Below are 15,360 nucleotides of genomic sequence, written 5' to 3'. Positions count from 1 at the left end.
TTAGTTATTAGGTATCAGGGATACCTAGAATATTATATAAATTAATATGGTATTATGTGAATCTTATAATTTCTGAAAGATCACAGGCTATATGTCTAGTATTAAATATGTTTTCATATTTAATTTAACTCAGTGTTCTTTCTGCAGACACAACTGCTGGAACTGAGTAATGCTTAATAGAGATAGAGTAGTGCTTGGCTTTGCTGTCCATGTCTCTTCTCTTCTTGTAATCTCCATCTCTTTATCCTTTTTTTTATCCTTTTCTTCTGAGCTATGGGATAGCTTTCTTTTTCTTTTTTTTTCTTTTTTTTTTTGTTTTTCTTTCTTTTTTTTTTTTTTTTTTTTTTTTTTTTTGGAAACAGGTCTCACCAAGAGCCAGTATGGATCTCCCCGAGCAAGAAATCATATATGGCAGGGCCAGGTGCAGTGGTTCATCCTGTAATTTCAGCTTAGGCAACATAGTGAGATCCCATCTCTACAAAAAATTGAAAATTAGTCAGACACGGTGATGCATGTCTTTGGTCCCAGCTACTCATGGGGGCTGAGGCAGGAGGATCGCCTGCGCCTGGGAGGTCGAGACTGCAGTGAGCCGTGATCGCACCACTGCACTCCAGCCTGGGCAACAGAGCAAGACCCTATCTCAAAGTTATTCCACAGTTCAGAAGAACAGGTTAAAGAGGTGGAGATTACAAGAAGAGAAGACATGGACAGCAAGCCCAAGCATTACTCTATCCACCATGGTAGAGCCAGTTACTCAACAAGCATTTACTGAGCACCTACTCTGTGCCAGGTCCTTCATTAGAAGCTAGAGATCAACTATAAGCCATGCAGATCCCATCTCTACCCTCAAGGAGCTGACTGTTTAGGTGTGGAGGTGTGGACAGAGCAGTAGACATTCAGTGCAGCAGCAGGTGCCTCAACAACAGGGGCTTGCAAGACAAGAGGATGGGTCTTAGTCTTGGGTGATCTGGTGGCTCCTGGAGGAAGTGATGCATCTGGAAGATCCAGTGGGACCCTAAGGATTCTTTCCTGCATTCAATAAATATTCACTGGACTCTGGCTCTCTGCCCAGTGCTGTTCTGAGCAGAGCAGGGAATAAGAGGAGAGCTTCCTTGCTAGTAGAGAGACAGATCTCAAGTGAACAAAGAAAAGTATAGCATTATTCACGTGGAGAACTGTTCGGAAGGTAAATCAAGCAGGGTAAGGAGTTCAAGAGGGCAAGAAGGCTGTTCTAGCGAGGGCGCGCAGAGAAGGCAGCTCTGGGGAAGCCAAGTCTGGGTGGAGCACTGAAAGAAGAGAGAAAGCATCCTGGGCAGGAGGAACAGCAAGAACCAAGGTGCTGAGGCGAGACCAGCAGGAGGGCCAGTGTGACTGCAGTGGATGGAGAGAGGCCAGCGGCACGGAGGGGAAGGTGGGAACCCTGTTCCCCTAGCCTCAGAGATCAAGGGAGGGAGTGTGGGTTTGATTCCAGGTGGAAGGAGGAGCCAAGGAAGGTTTGACTGGGTGAGAGGTTAGGGATGGAAGGGGCAGGTGTGTCACCATCTGAGAACAAACTGCACGGAGGGGACTGGAGGGTGGAATCACAAAGACCTGCCTGGAGGGTGGTGCAGTGGAGATGTGACAGTGGGTGCCAGGGAGGTGGTGATGAGTAAGGATTCCCCAGGCTGAGCTGAGTCTACGTCTTCCAATAATTCTGCAACTGTAAGTGTCCCACTCATCTGGGGCAATGTGGACTCACAGTGGCAGAGACATTACCACAGGGCTCAATGTGTGCCTCAGTTACCTATTTATTCATAACAAACCACTCAAGAACTCCAGGACTTAGAAGGAATGATGGAATTAGGAAATTGCTATCTGGCAACCAACGCAGCAATAATTGTTTTGGGCAAGAATCTTCACTGGATGCCAAAACTACTGGGCAAAAGTATGAGAAATAAGATAGTTACTGAGGCTCAGAATATATTCAAGAAGATAATCATTTCTAAGGGGAGAATAGTAACTCTCAGCAGAGAAATCCAGCAGACACCCCCTCAACCAAGAGAGCAAAGTCTACATCACCGTGAATGGAACACATTGACATCTTGTGCCTCTGGACAAGGACACAGGATCACTTTAGTGTTTCTGCCAAAACTCCAAATGAGGGACATTCCACAAAGTAACTGGCCAGTGCTCCTCTAAAGCATCGTGAAAGGTCATGAAAGACAAAGAAAGGCAAAAAATGTCTAAGGAGCTGTCCCAGATTAAAGGAGACTAAAGAAACCTGAGAACTAGAGGCCTTGTGTGCTTGTGACCTGGAGCCTGGATGCCTGGAGGACATCAGTGGGACAGTCAGGAAAATTGCAGAAAGGCTGCAGATAAAATAATAGTTTGATGTTGGTGTTAATTCCCTGATTTTACTCATTGCACTGGGATTATATAAGAGAATGTTCTTGCTTTTGGAAATACATATTGAAAATATTGAGAGGTAAAAAGAAAAAAACAATTAGTGACTTAAAGCAACAATAATTAATCATTTATCCCAGTTCTGTGGGCGCCTGAGCTGTTCCTTTACTGTTTGTGTCTGGCCTTGCTCATGCAGCCAGAAGGTCCCTCACACACCTGGTAGTGGGTGCTGAGCTGGCTGGGCTCCCTCAGTTCTCCTCCTCATGGCCTCTCGTCCTCTGGAGCCTGGACCGGCATCTTTATGTGGCTGTCTCAGGCACACTCCAAGAGGAGGAAGGTGAAGCTACAAGACATCCTGAGGCCTGGGCTCTGGTACCCACACGGATACCACATTCTACTGGACAAAGCAAGCCCGAAGGCCAGCCCAGCCTCACAGGGTGGGGAATAGACTCCACCTCTTCAGGGGAGGAGCGCTGAAGAATGTGTGGCTGTATTTAATCTCCACACATGCCTTTAAGGCATGTAGTTGTATTACTACTGTATTAGGGTCCCCTAGAGGGACAGAACTAATGGGGGGAAAGAGAGACGCGGGGGAGCGGGGGAGAGAGAGAGAGAGATAAAGGGGAGTTTTTTAAGTATTAACTTACACGATCACACGGTCCCACAATAGGCTGTCTGCAAGCTGAGGAGCAAGGAGAGCCCGTCTAAGTCTCAAAACTGAAGAACTTGGAGTCTGATGTTCAACAGCAGGAAGCATCCAGCACGGCAGAAAGATGTAGGCTGGGAGGCTAGGCCAGGCTCACCTTTTCACTTTTTTCTGCCTGCTTTACATTCACTGTCAGCTGATTAGATTGTGGCCACCAGATTAAGGGTGGGTCTGCCTTCCCCAGCTCACTGACTCAAATGTTAATCTCCTTTGGCAACACCCTCAGAGACACACCCAGGATCAATACTTTGCATCCCTCAATCCAATCAATTTGACACTCAGTATTAGCCATCACAACTACCACCAAAATCATGCCCCTTGTAGTCAACCCCTTCCTACTCCCCTATTCCTGTCCACCACCGACCTGTTTTCTGTCCCTGTAGTTTTGCCTTTTCCAGAATGTCATATAAATGGAATCATCCTACTATGGTTTGAATACGTCCTCCAAAGCTCATGTGTTGAAAACTCAATCTCCAATGCAACAGGGTTGAGAGGTGGAACCGTTAAGAGGTGATTATGTCATGAGGACTCTGGCCTCGTGAATGGATTGATATCATTATCTCAGGAGTGCTTTCATTATTGAGAGAGTGGGTTTGTTATAAAAGAGAGTTCAGCCCCCTCTTGCTCCTTCTTGCTCCCTCTTGCTCCCTCTTGCCCTCCCGCCTCCTGCCAAGGGATGATGCAGTAAGAAGGCCATCCCCGGATACTAGCACCATGCTCTTGGACTTCCCAGCCTCCAGAACCATGAGCCAATAAATTTCTATTCTTTATAAATTATCCAGTCTCTGGTATTCTGTTATAGCAGCACAGACTAAGACAGGTATTCTTTGGTGAAATGCCTATTCACACTTGTTTTTACATTTTTTTAAAGGATTCTTTTTCTTATTGAGTTTTGAGAATCCTTTATATATTCTCAATACAAAGTTTTTCTCAAGATGCAAGTATTTTCTTCCAGTCCAGTTTGTGTTTTTATTCTCTTAATAGTGTCTTTCACAAAGAAGTAATGAAATCCAATTTATCGATCTTTTCTTCCATAGATAGTGCTTTTAACATTGTATTTAAGAAATCTTTGCCTAACTGAAGCTCATAAAGATGTTCTCCTGTATTCTTTTATAAGTTTTATAGCTTTTAGTTGTACATATAGTTCTATAATCCATTCTGAGATTTGTTTGGTATAAAATTTTAGTTACAGGTTGAGTTTCATTTTTCTGCATATGGATGTTTGGTTGTTCTAGCATCATTTCTTGAAAAATTTATTGCAGAGCAAATTCACCTGGATTATGTGTTTATTTGAATGGTTGGGGCAGGAGTGATAGAAATGATTGATGCCTAGGGCCAAACAGCCCTCATGTTCCCACTTGGCATCAGGTTTTAGATTTCCACCCTACCCATGGGCACTGGGCAGTCAGACCCTGTCAAACAGACAGTCGTCCCTGGACCTTGTCAGGCCTTACGTAGTTACTGTTTAACACCCTGCGTGAAAACAGGATTATCTTATAACCACTGAGGGTTTGAACGTGGCTTCAAAGCCTCAGTGTGTGAGCCCAATCTTTATTGTCAGATATTTCATGATTGAGAGCTAATGACCTCTTGGACTCCTTTGATATTGAGAGGAAACTCACAAGGTGCTGAAACAAGGTTCTGAAGGGAAGGAAGGGAGCCTGGCCTGGAGGAGTTATAGCAGTGTCTGGACATGAGAGGGCAGGATTTGTTTTAGGCCCCCGCATGAGCAGGATGAAGCTGGGAACTCCAAGCCTGGTGGTGTGAGCGCTCATTCACCCGTGCAGGTGGCTCGTGCCTTTCTTTCTGTGGTGTGGCCATGGGGGCTCTGCCTGGTCTTTGCCCCAGCCATTCCACTTCTGGGATTTGTATCCCAAGGAAATACACAAACAAGTGGACCAGGCTTTGTTTCACAGCTTTGTTTAGGACGGCAGAAAGCTGGAAACAGCCCGAGTGTCTAACAATTGATTAAATGCGGTCTGGGCTCATTTTCAGAGCAGAATATCATGCAGCTCTTTAAGGGGCGATGCAAAGGTCTGTGATTGGGAGAGTGATGGGGAATGCCATAGGGTGAGAAGAGTGGGTTACAGGATGGTACGTGTGTACAATGGACACTTTTTGGTAAATATTAGATGTTCATGTAAGCATAGTTATTTTGTTGTTTACCTTAACAACTGAGGATCCAGTTCTCTTTGTAATCAGCCCTTAATCTTTGCAGTTGTAGTGTCTGGGTTTTATTTGATCAGAAGTCCTGCCCTCTTTTCCCACTGGACATTTTGTTAAGCTCACCCTGACAAAATTCACACTCCCTGGCTCCTCACTATCACCAACATCAGGGAACCTCAAGGGCAGGGAGCATGATTGCTACTCTCCCATTCCACACCAGCCAGGGCCTGGCCCAAAGTAAGTGCTTAGTAAGTGTCCGTTTCATACACTACCTCATGTGGAGCAGCATCAGGGCTGTGCACAAAGCCCAAAGGAAGTGCATAGAGGTTGACAGCTGAATGCATGGATCCAGGCATGATGTTTGACATATTTAACAACACAATTGTCTTGGCTCTGATCGACTATTAGTTGCTGAAATGGAAGATGGAATGTTGGGTATGGCAGAAGGGCTGGGACAGGGGAGGCATTGAGAAAGGCACTCAAGCAGCTTGGGACAGTGGCAGTTTGCCTCCTAGGGAGGATGAATTTAAAGAGTTTAACAACTGACATGGCTGCATGTCATCCACGGGTGGATGCATGAACAGACAGGTGGCTGAGTAGGAAGATAAAAAGATGAAAGGATGGATGGAAGGATGGAAGGATGCACGGAAGGATGGACAGATGAATGGATGGAAGGATGGATAGATGAATGGATGGATGGATGGATGGATAGATGGATGGATGGAAAGATGGAAATACAGATGGATGAATGGAAGGATGGAAATATAGATTGATGGGAGGAAGGAAGGATGGATGGATGTAGGGTGGATAGATGGAAGGATGGAAAGATAGATGGAAGAATGGATGGATGAATGGATGGTTGGATGGAAGGATGGATGGAAGGAAGGATGGATGGCAAGTTGATGAATTAATGGTAGACAGATAGGTGAGAGGAATGGCAGCAAGAGGGATGGATGAAAATGTGGAATGAAAGAAGGATGAAGGAAGAGTAGAAAGAGGAGGATGGATGATGGAAAGGTGGGAGAATGCATGGACAAGTGGAAAGACAGGAGGATGGAAGGATGTTTGCACAGAGGTTGAGTGGTGGTGGAGAAAAGCCCTTTGGTGGTGGCCTGGCTCTCAGCTCTAGACCTCTACAGGTAGTTTCCTGGTCCCCTACATCATCATGCTTATCGTGGAGGGAATGCCGCTCTTGTACCTGGAACTAGCTGTGGGGCAGCGCATGCGGCAGGGCAGCATCGGTGCCTGGAGGACCATCAGCCCGTACCTCAGCGGTGTCGGTACGTGGGGCCCCTCCAGTCCTTTCCCACCCAGAGACCTGGGCAGCATGGGAGTGTGGGTGGGATCCCATCAGCAAAGCTGCTGGATCAAGGGGCGAGCACAAGGCCCAAGAGAGAGCCCTTGCCTGGAGTGAACAACTGGCCTGGCGGGGATGTCATAGAATGTGGGCTGAGAGGAGCTGGTTTCCTACCCACAGGGCAGTAAGACAGGGAGGATGCATGCCCCTTGGGGAACAGATGCCACCCTGCTTCTCTTCTCTGGACCTCAGCTTGGTCACCTGTAAAAGGGAAACAGCTGTAACTCCAAGTCCTGGAAACTCCCCCAACTGCTCCCTGTTAAATAACAGCTCTCTCTTTTAGTAAGCACCTACTACTTGCTGGGAGCCAGCCTGTAGGATATATGTGCATGAGCTCATTTAATCTTCTTTACACTGCTGAGGTGTTGCAGAGTGCCATTAATGTCTCTGGGGTGGGGAGGCTGAGGCCCACACGGACAGCAGGAGGGGGCTGTTTCATCTCATGCCTCTCCTGAGTGACCTTGAGCCAGAGTCCCAGGCACTTCCAGGACAACCTCCACCTGCCCTGCACATCGCTTATGGCCCAGGGCTGCCTCTGCATGCAGAAGGAGCCCTGACCAGAAGTGGCCATGGCGTGTGATGCTCACCCCTCCTGCCCCAGAAAGGAAGGCAGGGAGGAAAGCAGAGTGACATTTCAGGAGCAAAGAGGGTGGAAGCGTATACATGACCTGGTCGCAGATGCAGAAGAAATGTGTCCAGTGTTCTCACAAATCATCTCCAACCCCAGACTGCCTCCTTGTCTTGAATGGCTATTAATTTTTCTTTTTTTTTTTTTTTTTTTTTGAGGTGGAGTTTCACTCTTATCGCCCAGGCTGGAGTGCAGTGGCACGATCCCGGCTCACTGCAATCTCCACCTCCTGGGTTCAAGCGATTCTCCTGCCTCAACCTCCTGAGTAGCTGGGATTACAGGTGCCCGCCACCACGCCTGGCTAATTTTTTGTATTTTTAGTAGAGACGGGGTTTCGCTAGGCTATTAATTTTTAACACAGAAGTGTGTGGTTTTACAATCTGCCTGAATAAGTAATCACAGGGGACTTCTCAGAGGCATCTTCTGCATCATAAGAAAGATACCAGATATTTGTGCCAACCAGGGGATGCTGGTGAATATTTAACAACCAGCTCTCAGAGCGGAGTGGGAGTGGGGAGGGGAAGCCCCGGTTTATAGCATATGCCGATGCCTGTGGGGGTAAACACGTGCACCATGGCCAGTTTCTACTACTGAGTGTCCCAGCACTTGGGCTTGGGGAGAGGAGGGAATGCTGGTTCTCAAGGGTTGGTGTGGGCCAGCCCCAGAGCCCTGCTGGCTGCCACCCTTCTCTCTGCTCTCAGGACCACCCTGGGTTTTGTGCAGACCTGACCGAATTACGGGCAGCCCCCTCCCCACCTCTCCTCTCCTGGCCACCAGGTGACTCAACCGCTGGTGAGCCAAGGAGGGAGCGTAACTGTACATCTGGCACAAGGTGGCACTTCACAGCAACAGTGCTTCTCACAGCATGACGTTGTGAACCCAGTTCTGCCACTTACCAGCTGGGTAGTCTTGGGCAGGCTCCAGGCCTCAGTTTTCTCCTCTGTGATACGAAGATAATACCGTCGTAAGGACCAAAGGCACGTAAAGTACTTACTTAACACAGTGCCTGGCAGTTAGATCTCAAAAACATGTCATCAGCCTCCTGTCCCAGAAGGTGAGGAGGGAGGTTGGAGAAAAAGAAATCACCCTTATGAAGTGCTTACAGCTGCCTGGTCTCGCTTAATACTCACCACACAAGCCTGGTGGAGGGAGGCCTCGCCACAGGTGCATCCTGGGAGCACACGCTGGGCCTGGCGGAGGGGGAAGGGCCATCCTCAGTCCTCAGCGCAGCCCTCTGCTTCCTTGCAGGGATCGCCAGCGTGGTGGTCTCCTTCTTCCTCTCCATGTACTACAACGTCATCAACGCCTGGGCCTTCTGGTACCTCTTCCACTCCTTCCAGGTGAGCCACGGCCCGTGCCAGAACAGGAGTGGGAGCGAGAAAGGGAGAGAAAAGCAGGGCCACCGCTCAGGGGAGGGGGTGTGGGGCAAGGTAAGCAGCCTCGGGGCGGGGAGCCAGTGGGTGGTGTGAGGTGGAGGGGAAGCCATGCACCCCAAACCACGTGGAGGGCTTCTGAACCCGGGCTCCACAGGCCCCTTACACTGTAAGCAAGAGTCCACCGGTGTGAGTGTGTGTGTTCTTGGAGAGCAGGTCCATGGCCTTCAGTGGATTCTCTCTGATGGACGTGACTCCCTCCAACAAACAATTAATAACTACCGCACAGTGTGCCTAGGAGGAAATCTGCGGAGAGGACTGATGGGGAGGGATTCCCTCAATCCAGCAAGACAGCAACGTCTGTCCTCCTCCCCGTCCCCTTCTCCCACTTTCCACAGGGCCACTTGTGCTTCCAGGTTTCTGACTCCAGCCTGAGCCTCTCCTTTTCCCTGCAGACCTCCAAGTTCTCCTAGAAGGACCACTGTCACCCTGTAACACAGTAGGGCCATTCCTAAACATTTTAAACCACACATTTCTGATGATAACTGCAGCTGACACTCCGTAGAAAACGTGGAAGGGGCTGGAAATTGTAGAGAAGCGAGAACTCCAATTCCACACAGAGAGCTGGTGTTATATCCAGGACAAGAGGAATTTTCCTCTCCACTGCTCATGCTCATTTCTGTTACCTGGCTCCTGCCGCTCCGCTCTCAGGAACCCCATCCTCCACTGCCTCCACCTGCTTCCAGGAACCACCTTCACCTTGGCTTCTTCCCAGATGGGAACAGAGGAGGAGGCAGGAGCTAATCAGGCCGATGCCTTACCCTTTGCCCCTGAGCCAGGCCTTCATGGGATATGCCTGTCCCCTAGGTCCACAAGCAAGACAGGGCTGGCATGGACTATGGACTGAACTGGGTTTGCCTCTGGGATGCTTGGGCACAGCCTTGACTCTGTGGGGGCGTGAGGAATGCTTGGGTGAATGACTTTAATAATCCTGATTTGGCATACCCTACTCTGGCTTCCCAATGAGCTCCACCAAGCTTGCCCCATTGCACATATCTCTGGCAAGAAAGATGTGCCCTGAGCTTAGCTGCAGTTCCTCCTTCTTTCCCTGGTTCAACCTAGAGTTTCATGAACACTGGCCACAACTCTGCCTCTCCCCAGCCTTCTCGGTGGAAACAGAGCAACTCTTCTCACTCTATTGCCTGGTGACTGTTTCCTATCCTCTCTGCAGGGCTGCCATGTATGGTTGGGCAGGTTGTGCACTGCACGATGGTACCCCCCAACTAAGGGCTTGCCATACACATTGTAAACATGATAGATTTGTATACTTTTTAAGACAAGTTTCCAAAAGCAGAAGCAATGTGTCTTGTCCTAACAAAATCAGAATAAGTTGCTCATCCCCCGAAAGCAAAAATAAAGTGCCTCAAGAAAGGGGCACCTTTTTCTAATAGTCAGAAGAATGGGGGCCAGCAATTCCTGAAAATCACTTAAGTGTTCATTCATTGCATCCTTCATAGGTCTGTGGACTTATCCCTTAGTCCCTCTACTTTGAAGCCCTCCTCCATGGTCCCGTAATAATGAGAGGAATAGTAGCTGCAGACATTCACTTACATGTGCTCTGGGTCAGACACAGGTCCCAGCACTTTAGAAGTGTTCACTCAGGTAATCATCACAGCCACCCCGCAAGGCTGAGCGCACTGAGCACCCGAGCAGAGGGGAGCCGAGTAGCTCATAGCTGGTGGGGTTGGAATCAGGCACCTGGTCCCGGAGTCTGTGCTCCTGTCTACTCACTCCCTGGCCAGGCTTTCCAGCCTTGGGTCCAGCCCTTCTCAGCAGGAGCACCTGTGCTGTTATGCATGCAAATGCAGGGATCCTTGTCCTCACCTGCTGGTTCAGAGGTGGGTGAGGGAGGTCAGACTGGGAACTGGCCCATTTAACAAGTTCTCCTATACTCTAAACCTTCTTCACCCTGGCTGCACACTGGGGAGATGAAGTTGCGGGGCGCGGGGTGGGGAGGTGTGAAAAATCCAATGACCAGGCCCTACCCTAAACAGATGAAATCAGAGTCACTGAGGGTGCAGCCTGGACATCACCCCTGGGTGACTTAGTTGTGTAGCCAAGCCTGGGAAGCAGGCCTGGGCTGGCATCAGCAGGTGGTCCAGTGAACAGACTCAGGTCAGTCCCACACAGGCTGTAAATGGCCCAAGGGGATGTCAGCCAGGGCAGCTTGACTGGGCTTCAGGTCTACTAGGACCCCTCTCACCTGCCTGGGACTTGGTGCTGGCTGCCACCAGGCACCTCAGTTCCCTCCATGTGCCTCCCTCTCCTTGCATCCACATCATTCAGGAAGCTAGCCTGGATGTCCCACAGCTGGTCTCCAAGAGGGTGAGAGGCTAGCTACAGGGTTCTGAAGGCCTGGGCCGGGAAGTCACTCACACAGCATCTCTTCACCGTATTCAGCTGGTCAGCGTGCATCGGAGGCCAGCCCAGGCTCACAGGGTGAGGCCAGAGATGCCACTTCTGGATGGGAGAAATGTGCACATGGGGAGGGGAAGGACTGTTGGTTGCCAGCTTTGAACACGATATGGGTCAAAGCGAGAAACCAGCTCACACATTCCAATAGGCTAGGGTGGCCCTGGGGAGGTATGGCAGGGGTGGGCATGGAGGTCCTCACCAGCACAGTCTCGAGCGCTGTCTGCGTATGCAGACCTGGGCTCCAGCTGCCTACTGGCACAGCAGCCATGACCCATCAGGTGATACCCCTGGGCCTTGGTTCTTTTCCTGTGAAATACGGGATTGAGCCCAGTGGGGTGGTCAGACTTGCTTCCATTAATGATGCATTTTGTCTAATTAAATCTGGACTTGCAGAACCCAGATATGTGCAAAACTGATCAATGTGGGGCTGGTCCTCAAAGAGCAGGGCTGGGATCTCCCACCCCGCAAGTCAGAAGTAATTTTTCCTCCCCTCCCTCCCATCTCAGCACCACCGTTTACTACTTGGCCTTGGGTCATGGTCACGATGCATGCACCATTGAGGCTCCTGTGTTCATAAGTGACATGCCCACAGCCTCCTGTGGGGGCACACCTGGAGCCTTCTCTTTCCTTACTAACAAGCTTTCCCCATCCCTGCCTGCCTTGGAGTCCCTGCCAAATGCAAGCGATGCTGCTACCTCCCTTGTTGTAGCAAGCCCTAAGGAAAGAACCTCTGCTTGTTCTCACTTGGGTGGTCTTTGTTGATTTCCGCAAGTCCCTAACAAGTCCTGAGATGCATGAGTCTCAGGTTCCGTGCTCACTAAGTGCTGGTGGTGAATGGCATTTCCTGCAACATACACTGGGTTTGGAAGCTAGCAGGAGATGAGGTTCAGGCCCCACAGCTCTCTTGCCTTTCTGAGCCTGAGAGAACCTGGTGCTAGTGACTTCTTTGAGCTAGAGTCAAGGTATACCTGAAGCAGTTAGACTCCTGGACTTTGCAGGGTGGAGCCAGTAAGACTCTCATCTGCTTAAGCTACTCTGAACTGGGCTCTCTGTCACTTTCTCTAGTTGGTTAAATAGGGACTCTCTCAGTCCTTGACCAAGTCTTAAGCAATCTGGGCCAGTGCTGCAGAGGGTGTGGTTTGAGTGCCTGAGCTGACTGTGCGCAGGCCGTGGGTCGGAGTCCCATCATCATAGCTGGCCTGGCCGTGGTCCATTCACTGTTCAGTCTCTGGGACCCACCACGGAGTTCAGTAGTCCTCAGGGAGCACCTGAAGAATTGCAACGAGAGCAGAGCCCCCTCCTCCAACCCCTTCCTGCCTCACCCGTGCCCCCTGACAAATTCTCCAACTCCCGGTTTGCCTTCAGGGGCTCCAGCCACCTGCCCTTCCGGGACCAGCACCCTTCTCTTTCAAGAGTCTCCACTCAGGGTCACCTCCCTCACCCCTGCCACAGCCTTTGTCCTCAGCCTTCACCTCTCTGGATAACACTCGCTTTGGTCCCACAGGATCCCCTGCCGTGGTCTGTCTGCCCACTGAATGGTAACCACACAGGCTACGATGAGGAGTGCGAGAAGGCGTCCTCCACACAGTACTTCTGGTACAGGAAAACCCTCAATATCTCGCCGTCCCTCCAGGAGAACGGGGGTGTGCAGTGGGAGCCGGCGCTGTGCCTCCTCCTGGCCTGGCTGGTGGTGTACCTGTGCATCCTGCGTGGCACCGAGTCCACTGGCAAGGTGGGACAGCGAGGCACAGACACCCGGTACTCCTGGCGGGTGGGAGGGTGCGCCAAGGGGCAGCTGCCTCTGTCTCCAACCCTGGGCAATGCCAAGGGAGTGCCCTCTGCAGTGGAGAGGCAGCAGCTATGTTAGGGCAGAGGGCACAGATGGTGTTGCTGGGACAAGTCACCTACTAGATGACTATAGAGACGGCCAGAGGTGGTTAAAGTTGCAACCCTAAATCTCAAAACAAGGACTTTCTTACCAAAAAAAAAAAAAAAAAGTTTTTCTGTACCAGTCAGCCCAAAATCCATACCACCCAGGCAACCGGACAGTGAGTTTGCTTTTCTCTAAGACTGTATGTGTCCTCAAGACACCCTAGCCACTGGCTCTCCAACTCAGCTACACATTGATATTTTCTGGAGCGCTTTCAAAAATCTCATGCCTTAGCCCTGCCCCCAAAGTTCTGCAGTAACCAGTTTGGGATGTGCCCTGAGCAATGGGGTGGGTGGGGGGATTTTAGAAGCTTGCCAAGTGATTCTAGTGTTCAGCTGAGTTTGAGACCGACCCTTTGTTCTAAGCTGCTTCCAATCACCCTCCATAGCTGTCAGGCTTGATCTCCATAGTCCTTTCTTAGTGCATCCCAAGGCTCACACTTTCACTGGGGCTGACATGTTCCTGCAGCTCTAGTCTGCTCCATGTGGAAGATCTGCTTTCAGTGTTCCCATCACCCGTCACCTGCCTGAAGTTTCAGCAGATGTCCCAGAGCCTAGCACGCCCTGTCTCATTCACCGTCACTTCTCACCATAGACCCAACATGGCTTGGGCACCCACATTGTCTCATTCTGGCAACAGCCCCTCAAGGTAGATTTCATGATCCCACTCACCTGAGGCTCAGAGAGGTAAATTGACTTGCCCAGGGGCACAGCTAGTGAGGGCAAAGCCCAGCCTCACCCCAAGACTTCCCATTGCCTTGGTTTGGTAGCCACATAGCTCTCTCTATGCCTTAATGATGTCATCAATTCCAACTGTCACCTGCTGGGAGTCCTAAGAGCCCACCTGTCCTCACCCTCTGACTACCTGAGTTGCCTCCTCCAGCTGTACCCCACCCCCCATGTATTTCTTGAGGCATTAGACCAGAGCTACCCATGGTATTCCAGGGCCCATGGGACAACTCCAGTATCATGCCTGGTAGGACATTTTATTTTGGTTTCCAAGACCCCCTGATGGCCAGCCTCTAAGCCCCCGAAGCCCCCTGTGCCATGGCTGAGGAGAGGGACTGGTGAGCACAGGTGCTCTTCCCCCGAGAGAACTTAGAACCTGCAGCAGCTCACTCAGTCCCATCGTAGAGCCTGGCCATACTGTCATGCTCATAAAAAATGTTTTTGTAATTTATCTTTGCCAGGTTATTATGATCATGATCCAAAAGATCAGAGGGTAACATCTGCAGATATAGAGATTAGAGACCATTACTTTTCCTGATCACTTAGAAATGTGTTACATGAAACCTGTCATGCCATAAAAACTTATTTATTCTTATCGTCTGTTTCCTCTGCTTCAGCCATACCCTTCTCCATGGCAAAATACCCCAACAGCTCTATGTAAAGGGAACTAATCTTGTCACAGACCATGTGCCATTTCCTGGCATCCCCTGTTGGAATTGCCTTTGTTTCCTGCCAGAATCTCTGCAGAGTGGTCAGAATTGGTTTCTTCCAATAGGTTAGGCTGGATCACATGTCCAGCAATTCTGCCCACTTGGGGAGACTCCATGAGCCTCCGGGAAACTTGCTCACCTCGGGAGAAGGAGGGAAATTCCTGGGGCTGGCCCTAAGGGCCTGCTTAGTGCCCATTGTGATGGATGTTGGCCACAAGTGAGTGCCCTGTCTTTTCATCTCTATCTCTTATCTGGTTTCTTTTCTTATAATCTTGGGTGGATTTATTACTCTTCTCAAGTTACAACAACCTCAGCTAAGAAGCAGTGATAAAAGACACACCCCGCATTCCACCTGCTGTCCTCTGGGTGACAGGGCACAGAGTGCCACTCTGGCGGCCTTGGAAATGGATAAGAAGATGACACCACACCTCAGTGGGAAGGGAGGGTCAAGTGTAATTCAAGTTCACCTGAACATGAGCCACCAGCCATATTTCTCACAGAGAGACTCAAACTTTAAGGGAACTCTTACACAAAAGACAATCTAGCAAAATATTTATTTGCTTTACAAATGAGGCTCTGGTACACATATGAGTTGATTTACAGAAAAAATTCCATTCCTGGATAGGCACACGTGCACTTGAAGGTCTGTATTCTATGGCTTTGTAACAGTTAGAATCACCCAGAGCATGACAGGTGACTACTAACGCTACCATGAACACTGAATATATTAACAAAACATCATTGAACTTACCATGCATGCTGGTGGAGAAAGAAGATCTGGTTGACAAAAATGTCCATTCAGGTATAATGTTAAAGCCTAAGGAAGTAAACCCTTTTTGGAGGGTTGCCATAAAAATCAGATCTGAATTTCCTATTGTATTTATTATGGAGACATTGTCCTCTAC

At 49.7% G+C, this 15,360-nt stretch overlaps 1 protein-coding gene across 3 annotated transcripts in view; it reads left to right on the top strand.

Annotated features, from left to right (window-relative positions):
* Positions 1-15,360, top strand: part of LOC105480339 (solute carrier family 6 member 20) — a 47,106-nt gene that overhangs the window by 16,034 nt on the left and 15,712 nt on the right. For 2 of the 3 annotated variants that reach the window (XM_011739013.3, XM_011739012.3), the window contains exons 2-4: positions 6,394-6,534; positions 8,488-8,579; positions 12,592-12,819. In XM_011739013.3, coding sequence (XP_011737315.1) covers positions 6,420-6,534; positions 8,488-8,579; positions 12,592-12,819 — 435 coding nt within the window. In that variant the 5' untranslated portion in view covers positions 6,394-6,419. The remainder of the gene's footprint in view (positions 1-6,393; positions 6,535-8,487; positions 8,580-12,591; positions 12,820-15,360) is intronic. The other variant, XM_071091554.1, reaches the window with a different exon arrangement.

This window comes from Macaca nemestrina, chromosome 2 (assembly GCF_043159975.1).
Source record: "Macaca nemestrina isolate mMacNem1 chromosome 2, mMacNem.hap1, whole genome shotgun sequence".
Classification (NCBI taxonomy): Eukaryota; Metazoa; Chordata; class Mammalia; order Primates; family Cercopithecidae; genus Macaca; species Macaca nemestrina.
This window is presented reverse-complemented; position numbering and strand designations above follow the sequence as displayed.